Source organism: Drosophila elegans, unplaced genomic scaffold (assembly GCF_018152505.1).
Source record: "Drosophila elegans isolate 14027-0461.03 unplaced genomic scaffold, ASM1815250v1 contig_149, whole genome shotgun sequence".
Classification (NCBI taxonomy): Eukaryota; Metazoa; Arthropoda; class Insecta; order Diptera; family Drosophilidae; genus Drosophila; species Drosophila elegans.
Window position 1 is genome coordinate 19,449,222 of NW_024545513.1, and position 23,614 is coordinate 19,472,835.

The following is a 23,614-nucleotide window of genomic DNA, read 5'->3' on the forward strand; positions in this document are numbered from 1 at the left end:
TTGTTTGAGGGGATAACTAACTTTATAAATATAATATATTTTTAATCATTATATTCAAGTCAAATGTTAAACCAATTTTCTATCACTGTTTTTTTTGTGAAAAATACGATTAAGACCCACTGTGTACATTGCAGGTTTTTAAAAATTGATAGTGCACTGAAAGAGCCACAAAGTCCCTTACCAAAACCAATTCAGTCCCTTGGAACGCGAAACCTCAATCAAATAAATTTGCAAAAATGTTGCAAATTGTCTCACTATTCGCCATGGAACTTCGGTGTGCGGTGTCAGTGCTCCTGGCACTTCTTGCCCATTTTCGAGTGCAGGCCGTTTTGTGGCCAGACCAGAATCCTTCGGAGGAGCACCTGGCCACTGAGATCTCAGCCACTCTGCAGAAGATCTTCACCAATAGCTTTGCGGTCAATAATTTAAGTATCTTTATTAGCACCGCTTACGAAAAAATGGACAGGGATCGTGTGAACCTGGTCCATCTAGTCCTGGATCGCAGTTTAATGCGTCTGAATTGTCCAGTGCCCGTGGTTCTGGATTCCCGAATGAACCGTAAGCTAGCCACCCAAGTCAGCACCCAGTTGCTCTTCGTTCAAAACGCCCAACAGGTCAAGTAAGTTGGAATAATAATACATACTAATTAATATTGGTTCATAAGGCTGATTTCACTATCGTCATTTAAATTAGGATTAGCAGAAGAAATTTTTGTATTGGTTTTTACTTAGATTGAATAGAGATTTTCTCTATAAAATACATAAATAAATAAAATTTTCAAAAATTCAATATCTTCGGAAATTATACTAAAAAAAAACACCATACACTAAAAAATATAATGGATTTTTGCATAAAATGGTTTATCTAAAATTGGCTACTTTGTTTCAAAAAAATCTTTAACTTATTAAAAATGCCCAATTAATGATTATTTAGATATGTTAGGAAAAGGAAACTATTTTGTATTTTTTTATTGCACTAGTCAAAATGGGTTGAAAATATCAGAATTTTGTTTGATGACTTAAGATCTTTCATATTCTAACAAAATTAATATTATATAATATGTATTTATTATTTATTGTTAATATATGTAGCATTAATCTTTTTGATATAACTAATTTTAATTCTGTTTATTTGTTTAAGATAAAAATTGTTAATATTGGTAATGTTCTTTTCGATTTAGGGCCGTAGCCGATGGCATAGAGATAAATCATTTGTGCATTGTGGTATTGCTGTCATTCCTGTCGGATTCGGAGGAACGTTCCATAATGTCCACCATATTCGCATATTTCTTGCAACAGCGCTACAACATAAACGTGGCTATCGTGGTGCCCAGTTTGCAGGGAGTCCGGGGATTCAATGTCCTGCCATACACCGCCGAAAGTTGCACGAGCACGGAACCGGTGGCAATCGATTTGAAGGATTCCCGCATACGAGATCTCTATCCGGAGCGGTTGAAGAACCTGCATGGCTGTCCACTAAGCGTCATTGTGTGGGACATACCGCCCTATATGAAGGTGCATTGGGAGCGAAGCGATCCCCTGACCATGCTGGAAGGATTGGATGGCAGACTGCTGAGGATCCTGGCCCGTAAGATGAACTTTACGCTGGAGTTGATCCCGAATGAACCGGCTGGACTGATTGGTGGTTCCAGCTATATGAATGGCACCTTCACGGGTGCCTATAAAATGCTCCGCGAGAGGAGGGCCAATATGACCATTGGGTGTGCCGCCTGTACGACGGAGAGATCCGCCTATTTGGCAGTCACTGTACCCTACAGCCAGCTGTCCTACATAATAGTGATGCGGGCCAGAGATGGCTATAGCATCTATGAAGTAATGTTGTTTCCCTTCAACAGATATACCTGGTTATTCCTGGGAGCTATTCTCTGCCTTCATAGGATTCTGCATAGATGCTGGCTAGTGCCGGCTCCGGTTTTCGCTGGCTGGATGCTCTGGATATTTGTCATTCGCGTCAGCTACGAGGCTTCTGTTTTTAATTTCATACACAACTCACCGGTGAAGCCATCACCTCGCACATTTGAGGAAACATTGAATGTAGGCTTTCGTTTTATCACCGATCACGCCACCTACCGGATGACCTTGAAACTACCGGCTTTTGAGGGGAAAACCGCAATATCGCCGGGGCAACCAGTGGATGTTTTCCATACCCTTTTGAAGGCTCCTTGGAAAACGGGCGCCTTCACAAGTCGCTCTTTTCTGGCCGAATACTTGGTCAAACATAGAAACCATCGAAGTCAGTTGGTGATTCTGGCCGAGAAGATCGTCGACAATATGATATGCATGTACTTTCCCTATGGCTCCTACTTCGCCTGGGAGATCAGTCATCTGCTCTTCAAAATGCGCAGCTTTGGCCTGTTCCAGCACCATTCGCAGATCCTCGCGTGGAACAGCATGCCCACCACCACGGATGCCCCGGATCCCAGATCGGCGCGATATGCTCAACGTGAGGATGCTGCCACGGGATTCGCCAAATCCATGGGCTTCGTCCTGGCGGCCCTTAACTGCCTGATGGCAGCCCTCGGCGTTTCCATTCTCGTTTTTGGGCTAGAGCACCTCAGTCACACGCACCGCTCGCCGAGATTGACTTGGCTAATGGAGAGAATTTGATCATGATTTGTTTCACTTTTACGTTATTATATTAATGTTAAATGTCATATTTAAAAAGGAAAAGCACTATGTTCTTCTGTCAGCCTTGAAACAAAACATTTTTAATAGAGAAAAATAATATTATTTCCAATTTGTACAGAAAATTCGATTTTTACCAATAAAATCTCTATAAAAAAGCCTTTTTTTTAATTTAGTAATAAAATCTCTATTAAACAGCCTTTTTTTTGAAGAATTTTAAGGTTTAAAATTGAAATTTACTTACATTTTTTTATGATTACAATATTGTCTAGTTTAAATTCCCATCAATTGGTTTTATTTGTTGCGGTTTTAAAATTGTCTGTTACCAATAAGCCATATCTTTTGAAAAGAGAAATATAATTTATTTTAATTAGTTAATTTATTTTTTTGTATAATTTTTGTATGATATTTTCTTTTAACGTAGCCCAAAATCATTCAATTTTAGTGGTTTAGTTGAAATAACAATTTAACAACATTTCTTAAAAGCTATTTTGTGACAGTTTTGAAATTTACTTTTTACTGTTTATAAAATTTAAAAAAATCCTTTATTTCTGGTTTCAATTTGTTTTATTCTGTGGGTATATTCAACAATTATGTTTATGTATTACTTTGAAAACTAGCCTATGCCGTGAATCGATTGATTGCGTTTAAGGTCCTGCGCAGTCGCGGATGTCTGCTGCTGAAAATCTCCAGGACAAAGACGAGGATGGCAAGTAGCTGTAGCATGCTACAGCAGAGAAAGATCCCGCCCAGTCGCCAGAGGGTTAGAGCTCTTGGCTCCACGTTGCGCTTCTTGGCCAGCCTCTCGATCCTGTCCAGATATATGCGGCGATAGCGGTAGACAATGCCCGAGGACATCATGGCCATTAGCAGGCGATCGAAGCGCTTCTTCAGGTAGGAATGGGGTCGCATGTAGATGGTCATGGGCACGGTCATCAGGGGCACGGGCAGGGTGGTCAGATGCCTGCCATTTGGCCCAGAGCGGTAGTCGAACTGGTAGACCGTGGGCTGCAGCACCGGCACCGCTATGCCCGGATCGTCTTCGTCCCGCATGCGGTACAGTGCGTTCTCGAGCGTGGGGATCACCCGCACATGGCTGCTGGGCATCGAGTCGCGGAAGACGGTCTGCAGGGCGGGCAGCATGTGGAACTCGTAGCCCTGGGCCAGCACCTCGGAGACGCTCCTCAGCGGGGCACGCATCTCCAAATCCTGCAGCAGCAGGAACAACTGACCCGAGTAGGCGGCCCGAAGGACCAGGGTTTGCAGCAACCACAGGAGCAGCAGGTAGCGGGAAAAATTCCTGCGCGGACTGAAGAGCGCCAGGCCGCCCACCAGGATGCTCCACATGTCCAGGCATGGCCATCGGTTGTGCCTGCCCAGCACCAAGTTTCGCAGTCGTCCCGGCACCGCACGCAGCCTCAGCAGGGCGATGAGCGCGAGGCCCAGGAACAGGCTGACCACCACGCACGACCAGATGATGTGGCGAAAGGGGCGGGTCAGGCGCTGCATGGGCGTCATCGATCCACCGCCCGGAATTACCAGCACAATCGGGAAACTCAGGTAGGATATGCTGGGCAGCATCAGCTCCGAACGGGCCTTGTTGTACATGAAGCACACGAACGTCACATTTGCCTCGCCATCGATTATCTGAAAGGGATCACCATGCGTATACTCAATTAAAGGGGCTGACATTACGTATGCGACCAGTGAACAGTGAGTGCGGACAGTACAACAGGAAATTGTTTATGTAAAAAGTTAGTTTGTTAAAAGTAACTAAAATACAGATATATAAAATACACGTATTATATTTCTTTGTACAACCCTCGGTTAAGGAAAAATTTTACATTTTCTAAATTTTTCTTGACATTTTTAATGTGTGCAAGAAATGGAAAATATTTTGCTTACAATTTGATAATGACTTTCTTGTTAAGGTTGTAATTTTGAGAATCCTCTTTTTTGAGCTAAAAGATTTGCTTTTACATTCTGTACATTTCCCTTGCCATTTTTATTATGTGACAAAATATAAAGTAATATGTTTAAATCCGAATATGACTTTCTATTTAACTTTGAAATGCTATAAGTGCTTTATGTACACTTTCTTTAATGTTCCTTGCCTTTTTAACGTGTTAAAATAAAACAAAAATATAATAAAATCTGTTTATGACTTCTTGTTCAATTTGTGATGTTATAAATAGTTTTTTTTTGTTTTACACTCGCTTGAGCTGCATTTTTAATATCTGTAAGAACAAAAAATTTTTTTTTCTCTGTTCTTGACTTTTTTTTTGCGTGGGCTACAAAATTTAACATTTTCCCAACTTTTGCTTGCCATTTATATGATTGTGCAGATCAAGTTTGAAATACGTTCGTATCAGAATACTACATTTTATAACTATTCGAGGCATTTTACTATGATGGATAGCCCTTCCAAAAAAATAAATAAATAATGTGGAGAACAAATTGAAAACTATTAATAACAAAATGTGAGTATTTTTACCATTTTGAGAATGCCCGTGAAATTTCCATCTGGCAGGATTTGGCCGCGGTCCTTGTCCTGCCGCTCCACCAATTCAAAGGTGAAGTTCATCCGTTCGGCGAGACTGCGGAAGATCATGCCTTCGATTCCGCGCATAATCCTGCCCCCCTTTTCCCTCACATCATCCTCGATGAGCACAAAGGGCGGTTGGTCGAAGGTGACCACCACCAGAGGGCAGCCATGCATATTGGCCAGTTTGCTGGGGAAGAGCGGCTTGGTGAGTCCGAGTCCCGTCGCCGGTGGTGGCATGTTTTGAAAGGCGGTATAGTACACAGGCAGCGAGGACTGACAGCGATGCGGTCCATAGGGATAGTAGGTGTACAGCTCGACCGTGCTCTCCCGCTGGAGGAACACATTCACATTGAGCACATACATGTTGAGCAGTCGCCGGAACATGATCTGCACCGTGTTCATGGGGCGATCCTCCTGCCCCGTGTAGACCACCACAAAGTAGCCGTTCCGTTTGTACGAACTGCCCGGCTGACTGAGGTACATCTCCAGTCGGAAGTACGATAGCAGACTGTCCAGGAACCAAATGGCCATGGGTCTGCCTGTCACTCCACTCGGCGGTGGCAGATCCTTATGGTTTCCCGTGCTCTCCACGTGCTCGTCCTCCAGCACGAATTGGATTCGGCCCGTGCCCGAGGATCGGACCAGAACCTCATCGATCAGGTCGTTGTGGAGGCCACGATTCTCCGCACTGGTGGCGAACTGGACCACCGCCAGTGGAGTGCTGCTGCCGCTTCCGTAGAAATTATCGATGGCCCAGACCAGGGCGTAAACGAGGCTCACGTTGTGCACACCGCTCGGCAACATGACGATCCAGCAGTGGCTCCTTTCCAACTGAAGTCCTGAACGGTTCCAACCATCCTATTACATGATGGGCTACTACACTGAAAATACACAAAGTACACAGCTACAAAATTCCACTTTTCAGTGATTGCTTTTGTCCTAAAGTGTCAGTGAATAAAAGGAATTAAATGTTTATTAATTATTATAAATGTCTTTTTAATATATTTAACCTTAGAAGTTTCAAAAGCTATAAAATACGATAAATTCTTTGACAACTTTGTAACATATCATAGCAAAAAATATTAAAAAATGTTATGTTAATATAATAGCGAATGGATTCCAATAAAATTTAATGTAAATTAAGTGAAATAATTATTAAATATATATATATATATATATATATATATATATGCAATCCATCAAACATCAATAAAAAAAATAGTATTTTAATTAATTAGTTATCGATTGTATGCCTTTAAAGGCAATCTGTAAATGTAACAGTGGCTTTAAATAAAAAAGAAACAACCGATTGTTAAATTTTAATAATGTTTTACTTTCACAATACTACATATACGTCCCATAATAAAAAATATTTTTTTTTCAGTGAACTAGCTCGTTACTATTATCCAAGAAGGAATCACTTAACTGGCGGGTGAAATTGCGTGCTAAAAGCTCTATCTGCGGCATCTGGAAATGCAAATGCACAATCAATTAACTTTAAATATATAACATTTAATAATATATATATGCAACCTTTGGTTATTGCTTTGTCATTTTTGTGTAAGTATAAAAAGGTTATATATGTAGGTTATAAAAAATATTTTTGGAAAAATTTGATCAGCTCATCAATTTACAGAACAAAATTTTTTAGCACCTTTGCACGGCTCTTTTTGGCGAGTCAGAAATATTTTTCGAGCAGTTTGAGGGTAATTAAATAAAAACAAAACATAATCATATTTTTACATGCAGAAAATAATACAATATGAAATCGGAGTTTTTAAACAAAAATATTAATTATAACATAATTTTATATTTGTAGAAGTTCTTAAAATAAATGTGTACCATTTATACTTTTGAATTAAAATATATTTCAATGCTAAAACTGGCTTTTAAACAATTTTTTTTAAATATAACATTAATAATCATAAATTAAAATGTATAATAACTAAATGACCTTGTGACCTTGTACCCACGTGTGCCATGCATAAGGCCATGATTACTTTAATATTTTAAGAAAATTTATGTTTTTATTTAATGAACTTTTAATTGGAATTGAACTTTTAATCGTGATTAAATGTAGTTAGTTTAGGGCCGTGTGTAATTTAATAGTGATCAGAATCTGGTCAATCTGATTGTGAACCAAGCAAAGGTCGCTGTACCGAGTTGAAGAAATGCACTTGCTCTTGCTTTTCGCACTTTTCGCTGACCTCTGCATAACCACCCGCTGCGATGACAAAAACTTTTGTTTTTCGTGTCGCTACAAGCTGCACCACCGCTGACCTCAGCAAACCTTGTGGTGGTGGTGGTGCTCGAAGTGATGGAGGTGCTGTTGGTGCCGGCGGCAATTGTGGAGGTTCTGGTGACACACAAACGATACGACGATCGCAAGAATTCCGGGGATCGACGCTTGAAGGGCAGCCCCACCACGACCCTCGACAAAAATCAGTGCCGGATTTGAACGAAAAGTGTGTGTATATAATAATATATATATATTTTAATAGCTTGGTAATTATTTAAGTAATTTTTCGAAGCCATAGATCAAAATTGATTGCGAGTAAGTTTCATTTATATATTTATGAAAAAGAAAAAAAACATATTGTATCATTTGCTGAAATTCTCATTGTTATGGGCTATATTAAAATAAAAGGAAATTTGAACATAATTCGACAAAATTTATGGAAAAAAAATAAAAAAATCATATTTAACACACATTTTATAAAGTTTTTTTTTTTAAGTGTGGCAACTAATTGGTAACATTATTATACTCATGGGCACTTGCTATAAAATACTATGATTATAAAGTAGGTTTATTGGTAATTTAAACTAATTTTGACTTCGAGTTGGCAAAGTTATTATATGTTTTTTAATATTTAATAATATTTACAAATTTCTTACAATACAGGTGCTTTTGTTTTGTATTTTTTTATTCCAAATTGTTTGTTTTTAAAAGTCTAATAAAGATATTGAAAATAACCATGTGAAAATACCCTATGCCATCCATATATTTTATCGCGTTTTTGTTAACAAAAGGTGCAACTTTCCGGACCTGTTCTCTTTCGACTTGTCTACTGTGCATCATTTGCGCTGATTTCGTGGAAAAAGCTGGCCGGCAGAATAGTTGGGCAAGGTTTTTTGCAGCGGTTGCAGCTGCGGCGGCTGCTGCGGTCCGAATTTTGAATTTCGATTGGGGTCACACACACGGAAACGCTGTTCTCCCCGTTTTCTCCACTTTTCCACTCTTCCACTTTTCCACTCTTCTCCGGTGCGTGTGGCGGACCCGGATTCGGTACGGGTCACGAATTCGACGACGTCTGCTTTTCTGCACCGCCGACGCGGTGGCAAAAAATCTATTTGGACCACCGTCCGACGACCAACAGCAGTCAGTCGGCCAACGAGCTCCGGCGAACACCGATCATCGATCATCGATCTTGCGCAGAGTTTTGACCAGCCACAGGATGAGATTGCACAGACTGCTGCCGCTCCTGGCGCTCCTCGGCGTCCACGTTTCTTGCCAGTGCCCAGGCCAGGCCATCGTTGGCTCCGGACTTCCTGCGCCGGATGGCGAATCAACGACCAACTCATCCACGGACACCAGACTAAGGTTTCCCAGCCAGGACGAGGTGAGTTCGTTTGGGGAACACATATAGTAAATAGTAGTATCCCTGCAAGTGGAAAAACAAGTGTTTCTAGTGTTTCAAGTTGAAGGAGGTGGAAAATTAATGAAATATTGATAAATATAGATAGTTAAATGTATTTATTTACATATTTTATATAAATATATAGCGATTTGAAGAACAAAGCTACTCAGTCGAATTTTAGCTACTGATTTGATTAATTTCTAAACAAATTTAAGTTCTCCAGATAGTGAAATATAATATATAAATATCTTAAGCAAGCCTATAGCCATTTATGGATCTAAAATTACTCTGTTAACTCAGTGATTTTTAACAAACTCAATCTTGCTTAAAATGTTTATATACATGATACAATAATAGGAATTTATAACTCTTTTTTTTAACAATATCCACAAAAATGTAATCTCTTAAAGCAGAAGCAATAATAAATAAATGAAAAAATTTAAATAGCACTGTACTTAAGGAAAAGTGAAGAAAAGTGAGACTAAGTTAATTGCCATAAATTTGGTTAAGCTAAAGAATTGCTATTGCCATGTGGTTAAAGAACTTTAAAAAAATGATTTAATGAATTAAGGAAAAGCGGTGATCAAGTAAAAGTTGGTACATTTTTGTATCATTTATACTTTTGTTCAATTGAAAGATTAAAATGTTATGTTTTATCATTTTTATTGTAATAATAATATATATACATTTTTAAAAATTACTAGTTTAACTAATTTCTATGACATCTTCAGTGTAATACTCAAAATAAAAGCTAGTCTGACCTCACACTTAAATAAAAGTGAAATAGAATTTTTCAAATAAATCTAAAATTGCCTTCCAGATCCTGGGACAGATGCCGCCCATTGCCCCCATCCGCACTGGCAGTCCGCAGATGGACGCCTTCTACATGATATTCCCCGCCCTGAGCAGCATCTTCCGCTGGAGCAGCCTCTTCCCGGCCCAATCGCTGCTGGGCGCCTTCTCCGACAACATGCAGCCTGCGGCGGCTGCCTCCAAGGTGGTGCTGGTGCTGGCCGATGATGCCACGGCGAAGACCCGGGTGACCCGTCAGAATCCACCGCAGCCCAATCCCTTTGGCCAGATGATGAGCTGGCCGCAGGACTTTGGCTTCCGGCCGGAGAACTTTGCACTGCCCAACATTGACATGGGACCGCAGGTGGGCTCGTTTCTGGCCCAAATGCCGCCACTGCCTGGCCTCCTGGGTGCTGCGGCTCCAGGGCCAGTTGCAGCTGCAGCTGATCCTCCTGCTCCAGCTGCTGATCCAGCGCCACCAGCTCCGCCGGCAGCAGTTGCAGCCGCCGATCCTCCAGCAGCGGATGCTCCCCAAGTGCCATTCCTTCTGGGACAATCGCTGCAGAATGCCTTCAACTCAATGACGCCGCCGAACTTGGATATGTCCACGCTGCTGAGTCAGGCCATGTCCCCGCTACCCAATCTTAGTCAGGCCTTGCCCCCGCTCCCTAATCTTGGTCAGGCCATGCCCCCGCTCCCTAATCTTGGTCAGGCCATGCCCCCGCTTCCCAATCTTGGACAGGCCATGCCCCCGCTACCCAATCTTGGACAGGCCATGCCCCCGCTACCTAATCTTGGTCAGGCCGCTCCTTCCACCTTGGACTTTGTGGCCCAGATGCAAAGGCAATTCTTCCCGGGAATGACACCGGTAGCTCAGGCAACACCTGCCGCCGGCACGGATGCCCAGTCCTCGGATATTTCCGAGGTGAGGGTGCGTCCCGAGGTTGCCCACTCGTCGGAGGCGGAGATGGCCCACCAGAAGATCAAGTCGACCATGGAAAGGGAGAGGGAGCAAGTGCCTCTGCTGTGGTTCCGCATGCCCAGCACTCAGAAGGGAGATGCGACGGAGGAGAAGTCAGTGGACGATCTTCGCGTGGAGGCCAAATTGAGGGCTTTCGAGCGTCAGGTCATTGCCGAACTGAAAATGCTGCAGAAGATCGAGCTGATGGCCAAGGAGATGAGGGCCAGTGCCGATGGTGAGGCCACAGGCTACAGGCTCAACTATCCCCTGAGTCGCACTCCCGTCCACAAGATCACCCGCGCTGACATCGAGCAGGCCCTGCGGGATGACTATGTCCGTCGCTTGGTCGCCAAGGAGGCGCAGCGCAAGACCAGGACTTTGGCACAGCCAGGTGCCAGACAGGCAAGTGGCCTCAAGCGACAGGCCAAGATCCAGGATCAGACCATGTCCAAGGAGGACATCGTCCAGATAATGGCCTATGCCTACCGCATGGCCAGCGAGCAGATGGAGGGTGAGAAGGGCCACAAGGACAAGGTGTACGCCGCCTACAGGACAACTGGACGGCAGAGTGATCCGCTTCCACCCACCCAGGAGCAGAATTTCCCGACTCGGAGACAGTGGTCCGAGGATCAAGCCACGATCCAACAAATCCCTCAGCTTCAGAATCCACCCATGCAGAGACAGATGGCCGAAGGTCCCCAAATGGAGCAGCAGATGCAGTTGCAGCAGAGACAGTGGTCCGAGGAGCAGGCCAGGATTCAGCAGGTTCAGCAGCAGATGGCTCAGCCCCAGAACGCCATGATGATGCAGCAAAGGCAGAGTGATCCGCTTCCACCCACCCAGGAGCAGAATGCCCCGACGCGGAGACAGTGGTCCGAGGATCAGGCCACGATCCAACAAATCCCTCAGCTTCAGAATCCACCCATGCGGAGACAGATGGCCGAGGGTCCACAAATGGAGCAGCAGATGCAGATGCAGCAGAGACAGTGGTCCGAGGAGCAGGCCAGGATTCAGCAGGCTCAGCAACAGATGGCTCAGCCCCAGAACCCCATGATGATGCAGCAAAGGCAGTGGTCAGAGGATCCCAAGGTGATGCAGCAGATGCAGCAGGAGAGGCAGTGGGCAGATAACCAGGCCAGGATGCAGCAGCAGCAACAGCAGCAGCAGCAGAGACAGTGGTCCGAGGAGCAGGCCAAGATGCAGCAGGATCAGCAGATGGCCCAACAACGTATGGCCCCACAGAATCCCATGATGATGCAGCAAAGACAGTGGACAGAGGAGCAGGCCAAGATGATGGAGCAGCAGCGTCAGATGGCGGAGAGTCCAGCCCAAATGATCCAGCAGAATCCCATGATGATGCAGCAGCAGCCGCAGCACCAGACTCCCATGATGCGTCAGTGGGCAAATGAGGATGAGGCAGCCCAGAAGTGGGCCGACGAGAAGGCCCAGGCTATCCAAATGCAGCAGGAGGAGCACATGGTCGGCGAGGCAGGTCCCCAGATGCCGGAGAACGAGGGCATCGCCCGGCACAAAGGTAATCTCTTCGGTGTGTTCCGCCATCCTGACTCAGTGCCGTCTATATCCCCCACAGTGGACTTCCTGGGACTCGGCGGCGACAAGCGCAAGAAGTCCAAGTCGCACTCCTCGCCCCCGACGGTTATCAACTATTACTATGCGGCTCCCCAACGACCTGCTGCCCCAAGCTATGGTAGCAGCTATGGCACCACCTATGGCGGCGGTGGCTATGGATCGAATGCCTACGGTCCCGTCCATGCCAACTACTATCATGGTCAGGGCTATCGCACAGCCGTGGGCAACGATGAGGTCGACGAAATGCTGCGCCAGCACCAAACGATGGCCAGGGTAAGTTGAGACTCAAGTAGAACCACTATAGACCAAACCACATTGTGCAGCACACACACACCGCACACCGCACACACACACCGCACACCGCACAGCACAGCACACACAAAACATTAGAACACGTAGAAAGTTGCCGCCATTTGATTCATTTCATACGATTCATTCGCCTTTTGCTCATGGCATTAAACAGGCGACGCATTTCAGACAATAAACCCTCAGCCATCAGGAGCAGTCGGCGGAGCGGACTCCACGCCACCGCCAACGACGACGGGAGGAGCTTCGCAGGAGCAACTGCAGCCACATCGAGTCCACAAAAGGTTAGCCATTTACCGCAGGTTGGTTAGGGGTTTGGGTGAAGTGGAGGCCACATCCAAGGGTTGCGGATGCGGCCGGTTGGCGTGCCAGTGTGGCAGGAATTGTCGGTGTGGCAGGAGCAGATGGGCCTCAACTGGCTACTGCCAGTGCAAGGCCAACCGCAGGAGCAGACGTAGTGCCGAGTACGGAACCTTGGAGGCCATCGACGAAGGCTCCCTCAACGAACTGCGCCGCGAATACAAGATGGGTCTGAAGGAGATCACCCTGACGCCCGACGAGGATCCTGCCGAGGCACTGATGCGCTACAATGCGGCCTCCATTCGGGAGGCCTTGGAGCAGGCCAGCATGGAGCCCCTGGAAATCGGTGGAGATCAGTACGAGGAGGGCATCCAGCAGCCGGCCATGGAGGAGCAATCGCAGCCAGAACCCAACACACAGCAGCAGCAGCAGCAGCAGCAGCAGCAGCAGTACAACCACCAGGACTTTGTGCGTCTAACCACTTCGACGGCGGCACCAGCTGTGACCACAACCACCACTGAGACCACCACTCCCGCAGGCAGTGAGTCCACTTCAGAGGCACCTCCTCCAACGGAAGTATCCACGACAGAAGTTACGGCACTCCCAAAAGTTGAGGATGGCGACATGCAACAGGACTCCATGGCCGAGAGTTCCCATGCGACCAAATCGATATCCAAGCAGGAGGCGGAGATCCATCACCTGCACAGCATTGTGGATCAGCTGAAGGGCGAGATCCTCAAGCTGAACGACAGGTGCAACCAGTTAATGCCAAGTGTTGCTAACAATAAGACAGTTACGGAGAGTGGAGATGCCAAAGAGGTGCAGAAAGTGGATCCGGAGGAGGAGGAGCAGGAAGAGAACGAGGAGGAGACAGTCACCTCCACCACCACCACAACCACAGAGACTCCGGGCACTAGAGCCGAATTTAAGTCGATTATGGCCCATGCCGAAGCCAGGATAGATGGCACCACCAATGAACTGGACCACGAGGATGATCGCAATTGGCAGCGCATTCTGGCCAATCGGGGCTACGACACGGACTACCTGACCAAAAGCCATGATCCGAATCAGAATGTGGAACTGCCGAAGCCCTGCAATTACGTGGGCACCGGCAGTCAGGAGTACTCGGCCTATCCGGAATTCCAGGCGGACGAACCCACGGCCGATGCAACGGAGGGCAAGGCCAAAAGGGCATTGAGTGTGAAACAGCAGGCACTGCTGCTCAATGCGGCGCTGAACGACAGTGGCAGTGAGTCCGGTGGTGACCCTAGCAGCACACCCACTCCATACGCGATGCGGGGAAAGTTTGTGCGGAGGAGGAGGACGCCTAGTCCGAAAACCACAAAGGACGCTGACGTCGAGGGTTGGGTGCGATCCACTCGCCAGGCGAGAATGCCACAGCGACCCCGTAAGGTCAGCAGCGTGGGCAAAAAGGTCAAGGGGTCACAGGTCACCGCGCAGGCCAGTGTGAGTAGCAGCAAACTAGACAGCCTGGTGGATGTGCTCAAGGATCTGCTGCGACTGCAAATCGAGAAAGAGAAAAGGGCCAGTCTTCTGCGATCACAGAGCAATACCCTTTCGAAGGAACCAAAGTCCATCAAGCCCATCAAGTCCATCACGCCCATCACGCCCACCAAACTCGTCAAGCGAAAGAGGTTGCGCGGAAGGCAACACAAACCCATGGCCACCACTACTATCAGAAGTTTCATCCAATCGAATGCATAAGACCCTTAATCCAAACTAACTAACCCTAATCTAACTACACTCAAATTCCATAATTTTAGGAAAAGTTCCTTTAATTAAGGAATAAAGGACTAAAGGTGGCCTTAAAGATGAGACTACCAAGTGTATAAATGCCAAATTACCCTAAAACTATTAAGCCATTTTGTTTGATGATTTTTACGTACACTGACAAAAACAGTTAGGAAGTTAAACAAAAATATTTGACTATGGAATTCAAGAATTTATATTAAATATTTAATTAAATATTAAATCATAATATTAACAACTTATTTCATGATTTAATATTATTATTATTAAATTAATGTGAAAAATATTAGATTTAAAATACTTAATATTTGATTTTAATGCATTTTATTCAAGTTGAAATTGTCAGTTATTGAAATCAATTCCGAAAATAGTCAAACTAAAAACAGCAATGCGAAAAATATTTCAATTGAGCTCAAAATATTTGTATTTATAACGTTTTTTCCAGTGTAATTATGTGATTGGTAGGCTTATCTTCAAAGTCATTTTTTTTACTGAGTGTCAATAACCATTATCGTAAGCTAGTAGTAGTAAAGTTGTAGCATGTCAACTAATCATCCTCAAACCATCCATGTCCATTTCTCATTTGCATATCCATCCAGTCCATCATCAGCACCATCCGAAACCGAATCCGAAATCGAAAGTCCACCTCCACCAGCACCAGCACCAGCACCTACACCCTCATCTGACCCCCAAGTGGGTTCCATTTTCACCTTCGACGAGGGACTGCTGCATCCGTTCATGGGCCTGCTCCCGGTGGCCAGACCCGATGATCCCTGGAACGAGAAGGCCTACGATCCGCACCATCCACTGTTCACGGGCGGCGGGAGCTACGATGCCTACCTGAAGGACGGTCGCCGGCGCCGGGATACGCACATCATGGGTCAGGGGTCACAGCAGAACCTCCTGACGCCCGGCATGCTGGAGAGACTGCTCCGCATCAAAATGGACTTCCAGCGCAGGTTTCCCCATCTCTACAAGGGCATGCTGAATCACCACACCAATCTGACCCGGGTGGAGGTACAGCCACCCGTTCTGGGCAAGATCTCCACGCCTGCGGCGAAGTCCAAAGCAGAGGTGGAGGACCTGGATGAGCCCGTCTTCGAACTGGGTGCCGCCGAGCGCAGCCTGTTCGAGGCCGAGGGCAGCGATCCCCTGGAGAAGGAGCCCCAAGCCGAGCCGGATGACGAGGCGGATGACCTGGACATTGAGGAGCCCAAGGAGAGCAGTGAGCCCAGGGATAGCAGCAGCAGAAAGGAACGGGATGACAACGACATCGACTACTTCAATTTCGACGACGATGATGTTGATGATTAGACTTTTAATAATAATGCCGATAAATATAAAATTATTAAATAATAACAATGAGACGGCTTGGCTTTTTTTGTGTAAAAACTTTTTACAAATTTGGACTGTTTTTGGTTAGAAAAAACTGCGATTGCCAGCACACTTTTTTGAAACTCGTTTTTGAGATATTCTCGAAAATTGTTAAAAATTTTAGGATCTTCTGAAAGCATATGATTTGGGCTGTTAAAGGAGCTATAGATATGCTTAAATTATTTTGAGTTAACAGTTCGAAAGGATATTAAATTCAAAATTCAAATTATTAGTACTATTTTATTTTGATATTATTAATATCAAACAATGTTTAAATTATTTTGAGTAAACAGAGCGAAAGGAAATTGTATCCAAAAAATAAAATTAGTTTTTAAAGTGAATTTTTTGTAAGCTTTTGTAACTGGTTTTTATATCAATATATATTTTTCCTGCTGCTAAAAGCTTAAGTTATGGCACCACTCACTATTAATATGTTGCTAAAGATAAGCACATATACGTTTTTTGGAGATTAGCGAAGAAACCGCTAACAAACAATATTTATTAATATATTTCAAACTATCATATCAACCAAAAACCAATATTAGTATATACTTATTAACAGCACTCATATGAGATGCCTGTAAGTTAATAAATCTTGATCATTAGTGGGCAGCCAACTGAGGTCCCCAGGGTAATTGCCTTTAATGTGACATGATTAACGCGTTTGGCCAAAGTAATTCCACAAAATTTCCCCCGGGATGTTAAAACTCCCGGTTGAAGTGCTTACATTTCCACATTAGTTGGGCAACTCTTTCGCCATGAAGTACTGGTTATACATATTGTTTTGCTGCTTCTTGGTGACCAACACAATGAGTTCCGAACTGGATACGGAATTGGTGGATGCACTGGCTCACGTAATGGTTAACTCGCAGATGGGCACTTTCAAGACCGTGTATATCCATACCCACTCAAGTGTCCGGTCAACTGGTGGCCATTTGGAGGAGCTGCTCACCCAATTGCTGGTGACTTTGCCGACCACTTTGCAGGCGAGGAGGCTGTTCCTCCAGCAATCCATGGAGTACAAGCCTTATGCACATGCTGTCCTGGCATTGGTGGATGATTTTCCAGCTCTTTCGGCCATTTACGAACGCATTCGAGCCACCCAGGATTTATCCTACACTCTGGTTTACATGTCCCTGCCCACGGATGCGTATGGTGAGGAGATTCAGTTGAGCCTGCAGCTCTTGTGGCGCCTTAGTGTGCTGAATGTGGGCGTGGTCGTGCGTCCTCCAGGCGGCCAGTTCCTCATGGTAAGCTATTTTCCGTTCAGCGCCACCCATGGTTGCCAAATGATCTCGGCGAATGTGGTGAATCGCTATCAATTGCCGGCACGGCAATGGGTAAGCCAGGATTATTTTCCCGCCAAGTTGGGCAACTTCTATGGCTGTCTACTCACCTGTGCCACCTGGGAGGACATGCCCTATTTGGTTTGGCGGCGCGACGGTAGCGGATCCTTCGTCGGCATCGAGGGTGCCCTGCTCCAGTTCATGGCCGACAATCTGAACTTCAGCGTGGGTCTCTATTGGATGAACAAGGAGGAGGTGCTGGCCACTTTCGACGAGTCGGGCAGGATTTTCGATGAGGTGGGTCTAACTACATTCAGAAAATTTGAAATCACCTATTAAAGGTGTCTAAAAGTATGCAATATACAATATATCACATAGTTGCAATCTGTGTTCGGCTGTTAAGTCAACATTATTTGGGGAATTTTAATTAGGATCGATATTTTTCGAAACAAAATTGCCAATGAAAATTAAACGATAAGATAATAAAGTTTAATTGGCATACTTCCGTTTTACCGATTGAAGAAAAAGTTCGTCTTGCATACTTTTTTTTAGACGGTGATAATTTTAAATTAGCATATTAAATTTAATAATTACCTTTGACATTACTGAAAACGTAGTCTATAAATATGCATTAAGATATGTTGCGTCCAAAAGTTCAATAAATTTATTACAAAAGCGGAAGTTCACATTTTTCATTGCATACTTTTAGACACTTTTGCAAATTATTTGAAAATCCTAGGGACTTTTTGGTGGCACGCCCTATAAACTGTGATATTATCCTCCCCATTCTTTTAGATCTTTGGCCACCATGCGGACTTCTCCCTGGGTGGCTTCCATTTCAAACCAAGTGCTGGCAGTGAGATTCCCTACTCACAGTCCACCTACTACTTCATGAGCCACATCATGCTGGTGACCAATCTGCAGAGTGCCTACTCCGCCTACGAGAAGCTGGCCTTTCCCTTCGATCCCCTCCTGTGGCGAGCCATTGGCCTGGTCCTGATCCTGGCCTGCCTGCTCCTCCTGATGGTGGATCGATGGTGGCGTGGCCACGAGTTGCCCCGCCATCCGTACTACCAGCTGTTGGTGCTGACCATGGGTGGCAATCTGGAGGATCGATGGCTGCCACGTGGAACTTGTGGACGCCTGCTGCTGCTCACCTGGCTGTTCGCCACCTTGGTGCTGCGGGGTGGCTACCAGTCGGGAATGTATCAGCTGCTGCGCCAGGACACCCAAAGGAATCCGCCACAGACGATTGCCGAGGTGCTGGCCCAGCGATTCACCATTCAGCTGGCCGCGGTGAATGAGGCCAGGATTCTGGCCAGTCTGCCGGAGCTGCGACCCGAGCAGCTGGTTCACCTCGAGGGCAGTGAGCTGCAATCCTTTCCAGCCCTGGCCCAGCAGAGTGGCTCCTCGGCGCGGGTGGCCATCCTGACCCCCTACGAGTACTTTGGCTACTTCAGGAGGGTGCATGCGATGAGCAGGAAACTGCACTTGGTGCGGGAACGCATCTACACCCAGCAGTTGGCCTTCTATGTGCGACGACACTCGCATCTGGTGGGTGTCCTGGACAAGCAGATCCAGCATGCCCATTCCCATGGCTTCCTGGAGCACTGGACGCGACGGTATGTGAGTGCCGTGGACGAGACGGACGAGGGTGCGGCCAGAATGGCCACCACGGCGTACAGCACCCTGGATGGCATCGATGGCGATCCCCGGCTGACGGAGGCGGAGGAGCAGCCGGTGGCCCCCGGTCGCCGCAATGTGCTCTCCATGCGGGAACTGGCCGCCCTCTTTTGGCTCATCCTCTGGGCGAATCTGGGTGCGGTGCTGGTCTTCTTCGCGGAAGTGCTGCTACCCCGAATAAAACGTGGCAAAAGGACAACACAAATACCCACAAGGATAGCAAATTTATCAAATAGTGAATGAAAACCTGATTCGGTGAAGGTATAACATACTTATTTGCAGTGTTATAATGGTTTTTACCTTATTTTTGGCTCATATCATTTATTCTTTAAGTATATTTAAAGTTAAGATACAAGGATATTATTGAGTGTATTCATTTCAGTCCTAAAATATCTGGAAAATATTAAATACAATACATATAAGTTTACAGCAAATCGCTATGTAGTCTAATACCCAGGAAAATATAAGGTTTTAGTTTATTGCAAAAAGGGTTTAGGGATGATATAAAGGCTAGAACAACTATTTATTGTTGTTTGAATATAGTTCGGTTTTTGATAAATTAATAAAATAAATATATAATACCAATTAGTAACAACAAACTGCTACGATAGTGTAGAAGTAATGAACATTTTCTTTTCAATCCGAAGAAAAATAATACTCTTAATTCCTTAAGATTATTGGTTTTAACGACCATTCTGATAAAATTGTGCTGATTACTCGGTCACGAGATGTCACGTTTCTTTTGCAGGGCGGCATAAATAATGCCGGATTTATTTGCGGCCCAGGCGTTTTAATTAAATTACTTCATAATCCACAGAATCGGCGGGAGTCACTCCCACTCCCACCCCCACATCCACTTCCATCCAGCCTCTCCATCCACAACAATGGACATCCCCTCCAGCTGCAAGGATAGTTGGCCAAAGTGTTCGCTGCTCGTATCGTAAAAACGCAAAACGTTTTATCTAAAAGCGATAAATTTTGAAAACCAAAACTTGTGCTGGCGAATCAGCCCCCACCGATCTACCCTCCCCCCTCCCTTTGAATAGTTGTCCTTCAGCCACCCACAACCGCTCTACTCCCACCATCCCCCCCTACCAAAAAAAAACACCCAAAAACCATCCACCGCACACATAGACATCAATTTTGTGTGTGCTTCTTGCCGGCAATCCTTGCAACATTTGCGGCTCCCGTTGTCGCCATCGACTGGTTACATGTAAGTGCTGCCATTGCCCCCTGAACTCCTGGCCCAGACCCCTTACCAGACCCCTTACCAGACCCCTTACCACACCCCTTACCAGACCGCCTACCCAACCCCTTACCCGACCCAACCACACCCATCCTTGCCAATCTCTTGCTGCTTTGCTTATCGCCTCGCACATTTGAGCTTTTTGAAATTTCTCGCCACAAAAACTGTCTGTAATGGGCACAACGTTGCTCGACTTCGCCTTCCTACACTGAGATAAAATTGTCTTCTATTCCTGTGTTAGTTTAATAAACTTCCCTTGGGGTAAATCTTTTAGATATGCATAAAACTTGTGCTTAAATTGATAAGAATCGATTAAATTTAAATCAATAAGCACACAATAATTATAATGTTTACTTAAAGTAATAAGTCGAATTTTTCTAAAATAAAATATATTAAAAAATAGACAAATAGACGGTAAGCTAAAAAACCAAAATATTCAAGTTATTCAAATGTATAATCAATGGCAATTATAGTTTATAAGAATATATGTCCTATCTTATATCTGTTTTATGTTTAATTTATAAATATTTCTTAGTTAAGTAAATATGTTAAAGACTTTTAGTAGACTCACAGAAAACCTGTACTTAAATTAATACAAATTAAAATACAACTACATACACTTTTTAAAAAGAATAATATTTTTAAGAAATTATCATTATGACTTTCGATAAACTAATGTAAAGCAAGAAACAAAACAAATTATTTACAAGGTATTGAATTGTCTATTTTTAGGCAATACCAATTTATTAAAAGCTTGAATGCTGGCAACTCCTTTTATAATGTGAAGTAAATTATAAATAAAGATAAAACTTAATAAATTGAGAACAATTGTTTCCGTGTAGCTCTCCCAAGTTCGGCGTCCTCCACTTTTCCGACTCATCCTTGGGAGCCAACTAGTCAACGACATCGTCTTCGTCCTTGTCGTTTGCTGGAAATTCAAGTAAATGTATTGAACTTAAGCTCATTGCCTGCAATGTCGTTTTCGAAGCATTCGCAGTCAGCGTCTGAAGCGATACATCCCATCTAGCATCTAGCATCTACCATGCCCATTCCCATTCCTACCACCATTTTCCATTTTCCGTTTTCCTCACAGCCCCCAAAACCTCTTTAATACGCTGCGCTGTTTAGGCGAAAAGCGAAGAAAAAGGAAAGAAAACTTTATGCAATTCCTTTTTATAAAATGTTTCCTATTTTTGGTTCTTATGCATCATTCATAGCTGAAATTTTTTGTAAAATGAATACAGGTTTAATATAAAATGTCCATAACAATGTATATAACTTGTTTTTTTTTGTAGTAAATAATAAATTTCTAAGTGTTAAGAACACAAACTTATTTAGCTTGTAGAGCCAAACATTGTATTTTTTATCCTTTGTCCAGAAAAAGAGAAGACTAAAATATGTTTTCTTTTCTGGAATTTTAATTTTAATATATCGAAAATTGAAAAGAAACATTTTTTTTGAAATTCTTAATTAAAACATTTTAAAATTATTAGCTCAAAAATAAATTCATAATCAATAACTTAGTACTTCACACTACACAAAAATTTCGTAAGAACAGCGTAATTTTCTAACTATACACTGTACAAATGAAATCGAACATTTTAGGGAAAAGCTGAATTTAAGAACCAAATAAAAATGTGAAATCCAAACTGTGCGATTTTGTTATTAACCCAAATCACCCATACGCCATGTAAGCCGAAATAAATGATCCTTCGATGGGTGTTCCGTCCAATGTCACGACTTGCGGTTCAGCTCAACTTTCAGATCCGTTACCCAGCTTTTTGCAGCTCAGTCTGGACTACTCTGGGCAATTGCCACTGCCACATCCTCATCCTCATCCACTGCGGCAATACTTTGGCTCGTTTGGCAATGAATTTTTATGGCGCGACTTTTACGTCACCATCATGGATGGAACAGGGGGCGTGGCTCAAAAGGGGGGCGAAGGAGGTGCAATGGGGGTGGCTAGTCTGAATCTGATGGAGCGGAACCCTTCAAGGCGAGACATGACTGCGCGCTAAACAAACATATTCATGACGATATTATGGTCTCGCACTCAAACTGCTGCTGCTGCACTTAAAAATTAGCATGAAACCCTTGCCACCGATGGAAATAGAAATTGTCCTCCTAATGGCTGCCCGACTGCTACAGCAACTGCCAATTTCCGGCCGCGAAATTACATCTAATTAGCTAATCAACACAATTATGGTGCAACCTGCGGCCACGCCCACTCACAGGATAAAAGGACAGCTGCACATATACACCAGCACATTTAGGTTTAGGGATTGTTGCTGCAACGGAAGTTGCCCAGACACAGCAGCAACATCATCGACATCGACATCGACATCGACAACATTCGATGAGGAGGCGGCTTAGGACGGAGTTCAATCCACACAGCCGCCACATCCGTCCACGCCCCCCTGAAACGCCCACGGACAGCGGGAGCCATTGACGCACAATGTGGCCAATGCTGGCCACTCATTACGGATTGCTGAGGTGCCAGCTGGAATCCCCGGATTAGGCTGAACTTTAAATACAGCAGAGCGTAGGCACTAAAAAAATAGATAGAAAAAAATTATAAATAAATTGTAAAGTCATTAAGAAAATAAATGTATTATATACAAAAGTCGCCGCTTGCAGATCTACTGGCGCAATAAACAAAAAAATAGCTTCATTATTTTATTTATTTTATTTCAAGCATTTTTTATTTATCAAATTACATTCGAAATGGAAAGAAATTGAAAATATAAAAAAGTGTTTTAATTTTTCAATTAAAACTGCTTTGTTTCTGTGCAAAAAATATAATGTTTTGTTTTTTTTTTACATTTATATTTACATACTTTTGATGAACTCACTTTTTAAGTATTCTTAAGTTCGCCTTATAATTACCAAAAAGCTAACAATTGATTGATTCAAATTAAAAGTTCTAGAATTTCTTTGTTCTTAAAGGTAGAAGGTATTAAAACGCTGTCAATAAATAAAGAATATATATCGAAAGCTCTAATACCAACCCCTTTGGAGTTTCAAATGAAGGCCATAATTTGCAGGTATTATGTCCTGGTCGCACCATAAATTGAAATGGCAGTCCCTGCCGAACCGCCACCCCGATCCGCGTGGGAGGTCAATGCTCCCGACTTGGTCGCCCGACCATCTGTACATATGGTCTCCACTCAATTATCCGGCGTACATTCGTTAGCTCATTAAGGTTCCTTGCGCGGCGGGAGCATGTCCTTCCTTCGACGAATCCCGAGCTGCTGGCCATCGTCCATGGTTAATATCCTGTGTCAACTGTTGTCCATTCAATTTGCATTTTTGCAATTATTTCAATTAAATCGACAAAAGAAAAGCGTCTGCTCTCCGCAAGGCGAGGCGAGGCAACCCCGCCGAATGAGTCGGCGATTGTGTGTGGGCAAAAGGGCGGCTTGAGGGTGAAAGTTGGCCGCCCGGTGAGGAATATAATTTCCTCGTGCCGGATGTGACA

At 44.2% G+C, this 23,614-nt stretch overlaps 4 protein-coding genes across 6 annotated transcripts; 3 read left to right on the forward strand and 1 right to left on the reverse strand.

Moving 5' to 3' along the window:
- Positions 1-263: 263 nt before the first annotated feature.
- On the forward strand, positions 264-2,627 carry LOC108138444. Its single transcript, XM_017260644.1, has 2 exons — positions 264-619; positions 1,181-2,627. The coding sequence occupies exons 1-2, from the start codon at positions 264-266 to the stop codon at positions 2,625-2,627; spliced, it is 1,803 nt and encodes a 600-aa protein (XP_017116133.1).
- A 588-nt stretch (positions 2,628-3,215) lies between these two features.
- Positions 3,216-6,322, reverse strand: LOC108138453. The gene is made up of 2 exons (XM_017260655.2): positions 5,140-6,322; positions 3,216-4,292 (listed from the first exon to the last, which is right to left on the reverse strand). The coding sequence occupies exons 1-2, from the start codon at positions 5,992-5,994 to the stop codon at positions 3,267-3,269; spliced, it is 1,881 nt and encodes a 626-aa protein (XP_017116144.1). The 5' UTR covers positions 5,995-6,322; the 3' UTR covers positions 3,216-3,266.
- Positions 6,323-8,585: 2,263 nt separating this feature from the next.
- LOC108138583 (defective chorion-1 protein, FC125 isoform) lies at positions 8,586-15,906 on the forward strand. 3 transcript variants are annotated; one of them, XM_017260870.1, is made up of 5 exons: positions 8,586-8,810; positions 9,649-12,115; positions 12,173-12,444; positions 12,649-12,761; positions 15,147-15,906. In XM_017260870.1, the coding sequence occupies exons 1-5, from the start codon at positions 8,646-8,648 to the stop codon at positions 15,859-15,861; spliced, it is 3,732 nt and encodes a 1,243-aa protein (XP_017116359.1). In that variant the 5' UTR covers positions 8,586-8,645; the 3' UTR covers positions 15,862-15,906. The 3 variants fall into 3 exon arrangements, with proteins under 3 accessions (XP_017116359.1, XP_041562999.1, XP_017116360.1); XM_041707065.1 differs by lacking the exon at positions 15,147-15,906 and having other exon boundaries at positions 12,649-14,723; XM_017260871.1 differs by lacking the exon at positions 15,147-15,906 and having other exon boundaries at positions 12,635-12,731.
- Positions 15,907-16,679: 773 nt separating this feature from the next.
- Positions 16,680-19,133, forward strand: LOC108138445. The gene is made up of 2 exons (XM_017260645.1): positions 16,680-17,504; positions 18,003-19,133. Exons 1-2 carry the CDS (start codon positions 16,680-16,682, stop codon positions 19,131-19,133), a joined length of 1,956 nt encoding a protein of 651 aa, XP_017116134.1.
- The last annotated feature ends 4,481 nt before the right edge of the window (positions 19,134-23,614 follow it).